At 35.8% G+C, this 12820-nt stretch overlaps 1 protein-coding gene across 8 annotated transcripts in view; it reads left to right on the top strand.

The window, feature by feature from the left end:
• Window positions 1–12820, top strand: part of DAAM (disheveled-associated activator of morphogenesis-like protein) — a 551406-nt gene that overhangs the window by 421132 nt on the left and 117454 nt on the right. For all 8 annotated transcript variants that reach the window (XM_085949180.1, XM_085949184.1, XM_085949178.1 and 5 more), the window contains one exon: window positions 10693–10848. In XM_085949180.1, coding sequence (XP_085805306.1) covers window positions 10810–10848 — 39 coding nt within the window. In that variant the 5' untranslated portion in view covers window positions 10693–10809. The remainder of the gene's footprint in view (window positions 1–10692; window positions 10849–12820) is intronic.

Below are 12820 nucleotides of genomic sequence, written 5' to 3'. Positions count from 1 at the left end.
AGGTGCTTACTATGGTTTTAAAAAAAACATATACAAATATTTGCCAGACTTGGTATTCGAACTGGAGTTTAGCACGACTTTATAAGACGATACGTTACCGCTCGACCATAGTGGGCTATTATTTGATTAATAATACCCCGTTTACACGTCCATGGATTTACTGCTGACAGTACGTATTATCGCGGCCATAACAAAAAAATGCACGTGTAAACACGTATTATCGTGCAAATTGCAAGATCGCATGGATCAAAAAAGTTTAGAAGCTTCTGAATTTTCATGCGACAATTGGATTGTGCGATATCTGCACTTGCGCAGTAGAACGGATGGTCGTGCCCGCACGTGCATTCCGGCCCATGTCATATCAAACGAAAACTGTGGAGCTTGGCTGTTACCATGGCCGGTCAGGAACTGGCTTACCCAATGTGTTGTCTCATCTGAAGCCTGCAGGACACATCTTGAAAAAACAGATACGTTTGTCGTCCATTGGTGGATGCCGACCACCTCGACTGCCATGTATCGAGCGCTATCTTGTCGAGTTGTAGACTAACATTTGCCTGTAAGGTACGTCAGGTTTTACTAGGAGCGAATACCAGCTTGTTCAGTTTGCCCCATTCGAGTATTCTACGCATGGCCCCCACAAGGGGGCTGACAGGGCTCTAGCCTTGGCGCCCGGGTTCATGGGGGGGGGGGGCGGCGTGGTGGGTCGATCACATAATTGAGATAAACACACATCTTAAATATGACCTAATAGTAAAAAAAAAGTCGCCAGTATGGTTGTGCGATGCAATTTTTGGTTATTGTGTGTTGATACTCGACACCTCCATAATCCGATGTGTTAAAAATCGCTAAAAATAGGTACACTGAATTTTTATTGACCTCGAACACCATTTAGAAAACGCCACTGTAGAGCGTCAGACTGCCTTTAACCTTAGTAACAGGTAGGGGGCCCGCCAAAGATCATGGCCTGGGTGCCTGCTTCAGGATGTGGGGGCCATGATTCTACCCAAAAATGCAACGTCCAGACGTTGTAGTGGGAGTATAGCGTTTGTTGAAAAAGCCAGCAGGATCCGGATATGGATTCTTTCGTATACAGCCTTATTATTTTAGTGATATGTTTATATAGATGTTAACAGAGAGAACACATACCTACATTAATTAATATGTAGATACCAAACATTAGTTTAAAATAATAGCGAGGTATATAATTGATAATAACTATATAATCAACAAACAGTTATAATAATTATTAAGCAGGTATTTCAGTGAAACGGCAAATAATTTTCAACTAAAGGTGCTACGATATTTTGGACTGGCTGGCAATCGGAGAGCGAAAGTCGAGCTGTGAGCACGTCAATTTGTTTTGTGATGACAACGGGGGAATTAATTCTTAAATTGTGTGAAGATGACTAAAAAACGTTACCCATTTACTTGAAAAAGAAGACATGTCAATGAATATATTATTATTATTAGTAATAGAACAATAAAAAGTTCCCACCACCACCCGTCATATATGCACAGCCGTGGATATGCACGGCCGCTTTCTATGACGCTTTAAACGTGTCTAAAAGAAGTGATTTTAAGTGCTCATTCCGTCCCGAGACGGAGCCGCACGGGACTGATGCTGCAACCATGCACCGTAGTGCTTAAAGAAGAAAGTTAAGAAAGAAAAAAAATATTTTTTGGACTGGCTCTGCTGTCCGCTGACGTTAAGCGCTTTGTGTACCCGCATACTGAGTGTCACGAATTGAAATGGATGAGTCTACAGAAGAGTCGGGACTATCCCGCTCCCCATACAACGCTGCAAATTTCTCAAATGCCGCAAAGTTGGCCTCGGTTGCTACCAGATCTCCATGACCAATTGGGCTCGTGTGAGGACGGACCCTGGCAAACAGCTCCGCTCGTTCGAATTCCATAAGCGTGCAATCCCAGAGGATGTGTTCAACATCTTGGTGGTCATGCCATAAGGAGAACATTAAATGGACGCATGTTGGATTTATATGACAAATTATATTTCGGTCGGCATGCGTCATTTGCACCCGCGACCCGCAATCCGCGCATCGCCTAGCTACGATCTTTTTAGACCATGCCTCAACTGAGGTATATATAGCCTTAATATGTAGATACCAAAAATTAGTTTGACATAATAACGAGGTATATAATTAATAATAACTTTACTATATATATATCAACAAACAGTTATAATAATTATTAAATTCATATCCAATAAATTATGCGTTGATGTATTTATGTATTTTGACGTTACTACACCTACAGACGCACAATAAATAATATTATTAATTACATTATTATCGTTTTGCGCAAAACTTGGCTTTCCTGCGGACAAACTCGCCGGTTCACTTTTCATTTCGTAACTTTCATTCCGTACGTTTGTCAAACGTGATTTTAGACAAGCGATAAAGTTAAACGATTAGCAATGCAGTTAATTAGCTGCAGCAGCAAAGTGCATACCGTGAGTGTTTACCGTATACGGAGTGCGTAATCGAGGGTAAGCGTCTCTGTTATGGACACTTTCAATTAATTTTCCTAAGTTTGGTGTTGTATTAATACTTTCTAAGAATATTGAAGAAATTTAATTAAGCATAATATGTTATCTGTCTAAACTTTCTTGTGTATCATATTGGAATTCTAACAGATTTAAGTTTTGTACTATTCCATTTGAATCGTTTTTTGCGACCCGGGTTTCGCCTTTCGGCATCTTCAGCCGCTGTGTATACTCACCAATAGGGAATCCAATCCCGAGCCAAAATTCTGATCCCGGGATTTCGGGATTACAATTTGACAATCTCGGGATTGGCATTTTTTCCAATGTTAATATATTTTTTTTATATTTACAAATAACATTGATAAAATCGGTCAAAAATAAATCTAGTATAATTTAATTTATACTATTTAAGACATTTATTGTTAATATATTATTGTATACGTTCAATCTTGGAAATACATAAGTTTAATGGATTAAATAATATCGTAATATAAATAATAATGTGAATTTAATATGCGATTACTGTTTCTGATAGTAAAGACTTAATGAATGGGTAAGCGAGATTTAAAATAGTAAAGCAAATCATTGAGTACGTATGGCCTTTCCGCTTCATAAATCTAATTAGTCAGCCAAATATGAAACTGCCGTAAAACGAATGAGATCATGGTGGAATTACTTTGTTAATAGTGCGAAGCATTGTTTTTTCCAATCTTTCTCATTTTTATTAATTCATGTGAAAAAATAAAATGAATCGGCAACTTACACATGGGTATAAATCAAACTTCATTCAAACTCCATTAGAAGTATATTTCCATGACTTTCAAAATAATATGTGTTGTTATTCTTTTGTCCAAAAGTCATATGAGCATGTATCACCTGTACTTTTGTACCTGTGCTTTTTAGTGACCCCGTAAAACACTTGCTCTCATTTCGGTTTCATTATTATTTGTGATAGTAAAACCATGGATAGCCAAACCTGTAAGTCAGTGATTTTCAAACGTTTTCATTTACTGCACCCCCAGAAAAAAAAATCACGTTGCCCTAAAAATCAATGAGATTGGCTAAATTGTTTTTTATCACACAGCTTCTCAATACGTTGAGTCAAAATACATATTTCCCGTTTTACGTCATAGGTACATACTTTATTACAGCTGTCGTAGAAAAGCATGCTTTGCAGTGGTTATTTTTTATTAGTTGCAAATGGAACCAGAATTTACCGTGTGTTAAAATCCAGTAGAGGATTTCCATAATTTATTGTATACTTTATTTAACTTCGCTTGTGGTATATTTGTCTAACCCAATATGGTTGCCGAGTTTAATAGCTATCTGTCAAACATTACCAGAGATATAAGGCGTCCAATATTTAAAGTTAACTGGAGTTAGTTCTAGATAAACGACGATTTATTGACTAGTACAAAACCAATTCTCGCAATAAAATATTTTCACTTTAAAAAAATGATTTGTGCTGCCAATGTCCAACTTGCAATAGAAAAATCTAAAAAATCAAACTTGCAGGCAGAATCAATAGGTAGGTACCTATGTTCTCCAAATTTAGTCGCATTGTGACGACCGTTAGAAAAATGAAAAGGGATTCAAAAAACCAAACATTAACGATATTCAAAACACAATCGGTTGTATATCGACAAATTTTGTGTTTAATTCAATGTCGAATAAATGATACAGGCTAACCGGACTCTCTTCATTTACCGAATTATCTAAAGTAAGATTTTAGAAATTGGACCCTAAATTAAATTTTAGGTGCGTGCGAAATGTGTCCTATATGCCCCATCAAAAATTTCAACCCAAATCATGAATCTAACATGTTGAGTATGTGGCTAACATCCATTTTTCTTAAAATGCATCTGTGGTATTTTGTCTGTGGTAGAGGTTGTTTGAATTTACTTTTGTGTGTTTGTACCAAGTGCACTATGTGTGCGATTCTATTTTGTTTTCGTCCGGCTCTTGATGAGAGCCGGGTGAGGTCTTTGCCTCATATATTTGAGAGTTTATCTTCGTTCTCGAGCCACCCTCGCGATCAGCACGACTACGCACGCACCCTGATCCATCAATCTTCCATCGACTTCACGCAATGCTCCTCGGTTTTCATCGGGACCCATTTGTTCTTCTCTATTGGGGTTAGTGAGGAGAAGGGGAGGCGAAGTTCAGAACTTGGGCGTTCACCAAATAAACCAGCTCCAAGCAAATGTCGTCTGAATGAAGAAATAATCCTTCCTCTTACAGGAAACTTCATAACCTGTTTTTTTCATCAAAGTATATTGGGGAAAGAAAAAACCTATATTTTTATCAAGAGATATTAAGAGCCGCATTTGCCCACGCCTAGTATATAGAGGTTGTATTATACGAGTAATACCCCTTTTACGCAGAATAGTTGTAAGCCATTCGCTTAGCCTACCGAGTCCTTGCGCTGTATCAGAATAAATAACATAAATATTTTAGAATTTTAGAAGAAATGATGAAAATAATAAAATGTATAATTAATTAATAAGTCGTGCATTAGCGCATTAAATTATTTAAAATAAAATGAATATTCTTCACTTAATTGGTAGGTTCTTAATTGCACCGCCCCAAGAAGCAGAAGCGCACACTTTGAAAACGTCTGCTGTAAGATATACTGGTTAGTTTACCTTCAATAAATATACAAGTATCCAGCAATACTTGTTCTCGTATTGGTCGCCAGTTTTCCCTTTCTGATTATTTATAGGTCACCCAGTATTAATTGGTTTGATACGTCTAAATTATTACACCCATATAAGTAATAATTAAAGTTATCTCAATAGTAATCCGATATATATTAGATACTATATATGTTTTAATAATATACCTTAAACAACTTCTGCTAGATCCCTGGTAATACCAGTTATCAAGTGAATTTTTCATAAAGATCTACGTATTTGATTAAGCCTTCTAAGGAAATCGTTGGGTGAGTTTTCTTCATACCGGTTTCGTCGCTTTTGACTTTTCCTGATTTGATTTAATTGAGTTAATAAATTGCATAGGATAACAGCTGTCGTATATGGTTCAGTACAGCTACGACTGTGAGCCAATTGCTGATACTTACAAGTAGCATTGAAGAATAAATCACTTGAATTCACGGAAAATCGCCGATATTTGTGATAATTTTCCGTAATACACTAATTGTGTACCTACGACATTTTTTAATACATGTACATTCCAATATTTCCGCTCTTGTCTTGGGGCATGTTGTCAATGGTAATGACACTAGCTAAGTAGTCAAACACTTAAAAATGTAGCATTTTTAATAATGTTAACAAAAATGAATTGCGCGCAGGTTACTTTTTAAAATTTTCTTGGAACAAACTGACGAGAAACTAGTAATATTATAACAATTTACCAGATTTTTTTTTAGGAAAATATGATTAAATTCTTAGAAGGGAAATATTCTCCATAAGTTCTGGGTCCAATGAGGACGTAACAAATATCACATACTGGCGTACTGACGCGGTTACATATTGTAAATTGTACGTAAAACAGTTCTCCGTGAGCTTTATTATAGGAAAGAGATAACCGTATATCGTACGGTCTCCAATTTTATTTGATTCAATATGAACATTAATTCAATTTTCATAGCTGATTTTGGCAAAATTCATAAATTCAAGGTTGAAAACCTAACCTAACTAGTATATCGGCTATTTTCAAAAAAAAAATGCTGCTGGCTTCCTGTAAAGTGTAAACCGACAAGAACCGTGTTTTATTTAGACATGAATTTTATGTCAGTACTATACGACAAAAGAGGTTGAACGGTCTTTAATATACGGCCATATATTTCCGATACAACATTTCACGGTGAAGTGTGATACGGTGAACTGCATACGTACAGATTTCCGGACACGGTTTTGCAAACCATTAAAACCATTCTCGAATGCTACATATTATATACTTAGTGTGATTTTCACACCTACTATTTTTTTATATGTTATAACGTGTCGTTTCTTATCCTGTTTTTTCCACGATATGCTACGGAGCTTGATTGGTCAAGAAAATTTCTTTATAGTTAGGGATTGCAATAACGGTATTTCCGTTAAGTAAGTTTCCGGACACGTACTGACGGACGTGTTGCCGACTACTGAGTTGGACATTCAATAATAAATAAAAGTGGACTGTTTATTTTAATTTAATTGAAAAACTGCTGTTACGTTACACCTACTTATTGCTTTCTGCGAACTATCGAATTTGCTTTGTTTGGTTTTAAAGATTAGTTATTATTTCAAATCGATGTTCTGTCTTCAGTTAATGTATTATTTCGATTACCGGATGTAAAAAGTATACCCACACAACACACACTGGTGTCAAATTTGATTTTCTTTCTTATAGCTGTCCAATCTTCCACAATGCTTTCGTTCGCACGAAACTTCCAAAGCTGACAAAAGACATTTTGAAATTGGATATCACAGAATCCAATTCTACATATCGATTTCACAGAATCTCACGGCGATCACAGGTGACCTCACAATAAGTGAATGAAAGCTTATCATAATCTGCTGGCTGTCAACAAAGCAGCCATTGATCTCGGGCAAGCCTACATACTGATAGAGAGATAATTCTAAACTTTCTCAAACGGATACGTACGGATAGATCCACAATCCACAGGTACAGGTAAGCTCTATAGTACGTAAATCAATTAAACCTGCTTATTCAAAGTCCATCCCACGCTTCATTTCGTTTTCCTATCGGACTGGTCATTAGTGATATACTCGTACCTAGTTGTTATATGCGTACTTGCAGTTGAGACACCGATAAGGAAGTGTGTTTGTAAAAAATATGAGCTTAAAATATTTTAAATGCGTTCAATTTTATGTTAGTACTAAATTTGCGTTATCATAGTGGGTCTAGGACGATTTGGCACCGGGACAACTCGACAATTCGAAAATAAATAGACGTTAGGTACTTATAGGTACTTAAAAAAATATTTTATATTATTAAGTATTTATATTTAAATGATTATATTATGATTTAATAGTTGGTGAGAATGTAAATATGCAGACGTAAATAATGATTTCATCGTGCATATGTTTAAGTTGTAACGAAAAAAGAGTTTTTTATTCTATATAAAGCCTTAGGCATGGTAATTCTCAATCCGCAATAAAGCATACATTATGTTAAGAGTAAAATGAATTAAAACTAGTAAGTAGTAGATAGAAACTGATTAAAATACCTCGTCTACGTTCTGTATACGTGTCTACGACGGTGCGGCGTCCAATTGTTCGCAGTCCAGTCGTCCCATTCCCATCATAGTATAAAGAGACGAAAAAAACTGTAATCAAGTTGACAACCCACCTAATTGTGGTTTATTGGTTTTTAATAATATATATATGCATTATACCCTCGATGGTCACGCGGCTTAAGCATCTACCTATATCGTCTAGGGTCCCAGGTTCGAATCATGGGTCTGGCAAGTACACATATTGTTTATTAATGTGTGTATTAGTCAGAGTATGGACCTAATAGGTTCAGCAAATGACTGACGTCTATTTCTCGTAAAAACAAATTCTGTTAACACAAACCTCCACCCTGTGGAGGCCCATATGATCTTATTAGGATCAGACATGATCGGTGATATATGCGTAAGCGTTAGTCGTTCAGCAAGATACAAATCCGGTTAGCAAACACTTGATGAAACCATTTCATACAATACTATTCAAAACAAAATTTTATTTTTTTACATAATATAAACTTTGCAAAAAACACATTCAGTCAAGTTCACAAAATGACATGGAAAAAATATTGTATTAAAATACGAGAAAAACTGTATTATAAAGAGTACATATAAAAATTGTAATACGTTAATTGGCACCATCGATGGCACTTGGAAATTCTGTACTGAAAACAATCAATTGGTGATTTTTAAGATGTTATTCAGGGACACACAGGTCTCCACTACAAACAATGGCAAGGTTCTCATTATACTGTATATAATTCTATAAATACCCCAGTGCCTACAAAAGAGAGATAACTAATGGAAAACCAAACCAGTACCTATATTTGTTGCATTTAGAAAATTTGCGGCCTCAACTTGAAGACATCTTTACTTACATTGTTTGGCAGCGTTGTGTTAGCTTTTGTCACTTATTACAATGTTTACTACCCTAGTCTTGTGTAAGTACCTGATCCTGGGACATTTAAAAATGGTTCGCCTGATTAAGACGCGATGTGGCTTGGTGGTTCATTTATTAACTACAGTGTACTTATTGATTCAATTAGCAACGGTCACTCTTAACATTTTATAGTTTCTTCACTTTTGACTCCCTTGTAAGATCAATGCTTTGTTTTTATTTAAATATATTGAAGTTATACTTATTTTGGGGCGTTTGGTAGAGAGTGGAACTGAAAGCTGCGCGCGTACACCGTTACGAAAGTGCGCGACAGTATGACATTAGCTGCGAATCAGTCAGCTGTATACAAACGCAAGTTTGATAGTAGAATTGTTCCGTTGCCTAGGCAACGAATTTATTATTGTCGGCTATTTGCAATCCCTTACGTAAACAAACGATTAAACGCCAGTGACAGTTGTTACTTAAAAAAAACAACAATGAGAAATAACTACTTATATAATTTAGTAATATAAGTTAGTGTACAGAAATAAACCAACGGCGCTCCAATAAGCGGCTCTTTTTCTTGAGTGTGTAATTTAACACGATGATTAAGAGCTAGTCGAAGAATTTAGGTTATCACAAGTTTTGTTTTTGTTTTGTTACGCCAAAGAAATATAACTTCTAACGTGCGTACATAAGTACACACACCGATTTTTTATAGTACTTATATAAATATTTAAGGGTTTGGTTGATAGAATATTTTCTTCGAGGTGTTTCTACTACAGTTCATAAGTAGACACTCGTTGTACCAGTTGTAATATTACAGCCTAGAATGAGAGGAAAGTTTTGACATTGCATTCAACATGTTGTTGTTTCTAGAGTTGCAAACATACCTCGTTTTGCATCAAGTTGCAATCAAGTGTCGGAATATAACAAGCAAATCAACGATATTAATTTTTTTCTGTAACGTTAGTTAGTTAACCAAATGAAATGTAATATACGTGATCTGAATCAATCTGAATTCTGTTGAAACTGTAATTGGAAGAGTTTGAATCTTTCATTACCTAATTCTTTTCTTTCTTCAGATCAGATTGACCAAGTAAAAGAGCTCACTACAGTTGGTAAAACTATAGGTCCAGGATTGGCGAACCTTTTTATGTACGCGTGCCAAATTTTCCCAAATATTATTTTTCAACTGTCTGACGTGCCGAGCAGTTCTTCGTAAGGAAGAAATAGTTTTAAAAAAATTTAAAATTATGATGTTTCTAGATACCATTCCCAGAACATAACACACATATAGCTCTTAAGTATCATCTCGGTCCATCAATTTTGAAACTGTCTGCCAGAATTACTACTACCTACTAGCTTCATCAAGTTTTTATTTCTCATTTGGTGCAGCCATTTTTTGTGGGTAGGAATGAAATTGTTTGTTAATGTATTAGGTAATTAGTTTGGTTCTTATCACACAAATTTACACGAGATTTTGCTTCCATCAGATGAGGCATTCTTTCGCTACAGTCAGTGGTCTCAAGCATTGTAAATCTATCAAAATTAGAGGTTTGCCGCGCGGCTTCCCCCGCCGCCCGATGAGATTAGTGTGATAATATCATATGTGACGCATAACTTCTAAGGACCGTCCTATCCAATTATATATTTACATTAAACGTAATGCTTATTCTAGAAGAATATTTGCCTGATATTTTTTATACAATGCGATCTGTCATTTATTATTATTATATATATTTTTTTCACTTCAAACGCGTGGCATAGAAAATCATCTCGCGTGCCATAGGTTCGCCACACCTGCATAGGTACTCTCCTATTTCGAAATTACTAATTTTGGATTTATCATAAATTGACAAATATCACAGATATGTAGGGTTTCTTCGTTACTGGTTGTTCCCAGTCACCCATCATCAAGTTTATCCAATGTGGATTATAGGATGAAGTAGCACCCATTTGTCCCAGCCCCGAATCGTCCTAGACCCAATGAAGTACGTCAAGTTATACACCCTTAGGTACATTTTTTTATAAATATTTTTTAACGTGTGAATGTTTCACAAAAATTTTGTCACATAAAGAAGACCTTATTTTAAATTAGCATTTCTCTTTTTGCAGGGAGTCCCCTCGTGGTCAGCAGGCGTGGAGGTGGCCAGAGCTCGGCTGGCGCGGTTGCGCTGCCCTTCCGCCCTCACCCTCACCAGCTGCTCCCAGAGGCAGCACAAGACGCACCACATGAGGAACCGAACGAGGGGCATCTGCGGATGCCTACAGGTATGCTTAATTATAATTCATACATATTTTGTCGTGATGCATTATGTATTTCTTTTTAGAATTCAAAAGGAATAGGTACCTTCATCGTGTGTTTTTTTTCTCTGTCTCGTAAAGATTTAAATATATTTCTTTTTCTAGTGATACAACTCTATGTTGATATTCATGGCATCTTGAAGTTTCCGAAGTTATTTTCAATGACAATAGTAATGGGGAAATGCATTGTAGTGGTAGAAGTGAAAGGTTTTGAAAAAAACCTCATAAATATATTGTGCACTTATGGGGAATCAAACCCGAATCCCTGGATGAGAAGCAGTGTGCTTTACACGCTGGACTATGAGGGCCGCATAAAATCATGCGAGCCGTCTAAGGCGTTCTAACTTGATGTACTGCACGATGTGTGGACTCTCGTTAAAAGCGTATAGCTCTTTGTTCTCTCATATCCGTCTCCACTGTGGTCATTGATGGGCCTGGAGATACTCTGCAGCACGCTCCGTTCAAATGAGCATAGCACTCTTCCTATGGTTTTTGTTGTGTACTAGGTTTCCTAGCAATACAACTGTCAACTGAATTTTAATGTTCCTACATACTATTACATTTCACACACAGCTGGTTTGTCGTGCGATTTCGAATGTTAAAAATTCTTGTTATTTCAGTGTGTGTTTGATTCAGATCAAAGACTCAATGCGTTGGGAGAAAAGCTTAAAACTCTACTCTGTGGAAACCCATATAATATGGTAATTTACATTTTACACATTAGATATACACATTCAACCACTTATCTAAATAATAATATTGTAAATCGATAATGGGTACTATCAGATTAAGTCATACAAAGCCTTAATGTCGTGCTTTAAGACAGTTAATGGCCGTGTTAAATGTTCAGGATCAATACAAATCAATTAATGAAATGTGTGTCCTGTCGAGTGGACTTTACGGTTTTAGACCGAGTTAAATTATCTTAATTTACGATCTATGCAAATTCCAAAACTCGTTTGCCAATAATTTTATTAGATTAATTCATCGATTATAGACAGATTTTGGTAACTTGATGAATGAACAAGTCTTATTTGTTATTTTCATGCCGTTTTCTATTCAAGGTTGGCGAGCAACTTGCAGTAAATTTCCCTATCATGGGCCAACGCCTTGGAGCCAGCTAAGGAGGTTGCGCGACCAAGAGAATCTCTTTTATGGTGTTAGTCTTGGTTGGTGGTCTTATAATCGAACATAGTAAATGAATATAAATGTGGTTTCAAAAAATATAACTTAATTTAGACAGGGGGGTAATTTTTATGTGACAAAGTTTTACGTTGGAGGGAAAGGGGAGATTTAAAATACCGAAAATGTGACGTAATTTATGGACGAGCCCCGATGTTACCATTAGTAATCAACTTAAATCAAATTTTATTTATTTTACATATAGGTACATATAGTGAACTTTACAAATTATTAATATAAGCCGGTCACACCATTACATTTAAAAACAAAGAAATAGTATTAAACCAGTATGTATATAAATGTATATATAAGTAGGTAGGTATATTCAATAGAAAGAATAAATACATCAATTATAAATTAGATGAGTACAGGAAGTACACCAAATAAGTAAAGTAGACCCTATTTTAAGAATTTATAAAACAATATTCATTATAATATATATTCTCATTCTCACGTAAGTGGAATATGCCAACATCCGAAGCGATTTGGTTGCACAGAGTTATTGGCATCATGATTGATAAGCTGTATCACTATATCTCACTTCTCGTAAATTAAAGTAAAAAAAATTACCCCACAAACAAATGCTACAGTCTACACCAGGCATGCCCAACCCGTGGCCCAATTGAAGATTTGTATAAACTTTCTATAAATGTTGCATTTTGGTATTCATACAATAAAAAAAAAATCTCGTAAATTTACCACATTTATATTATATTTTGTGAAATTAGAACTTTCTTATTGTGCTGCGTGCCAGTAA

This window comes from Rhyacophila brunnea, unplaced genomic scaffold, assembly GCF_057557595.1.
Source record: "Rhyacophila brunnea isolate RB1 unplaced genomic scaffold, BYU_Rbru_1.0 scaffold_21, whole genome shotgun sequence".
NCBI classification, from domain to species: Eukaryota; Metazoa; Arthropoda; class Insecta; order Trichoptera; family Rhyacophilidae; genus Rhyacophila; species Rhyacophila brunnea.
This window is presented reverse-complemented; position numbering and strand designations above follow the sequence as displayed.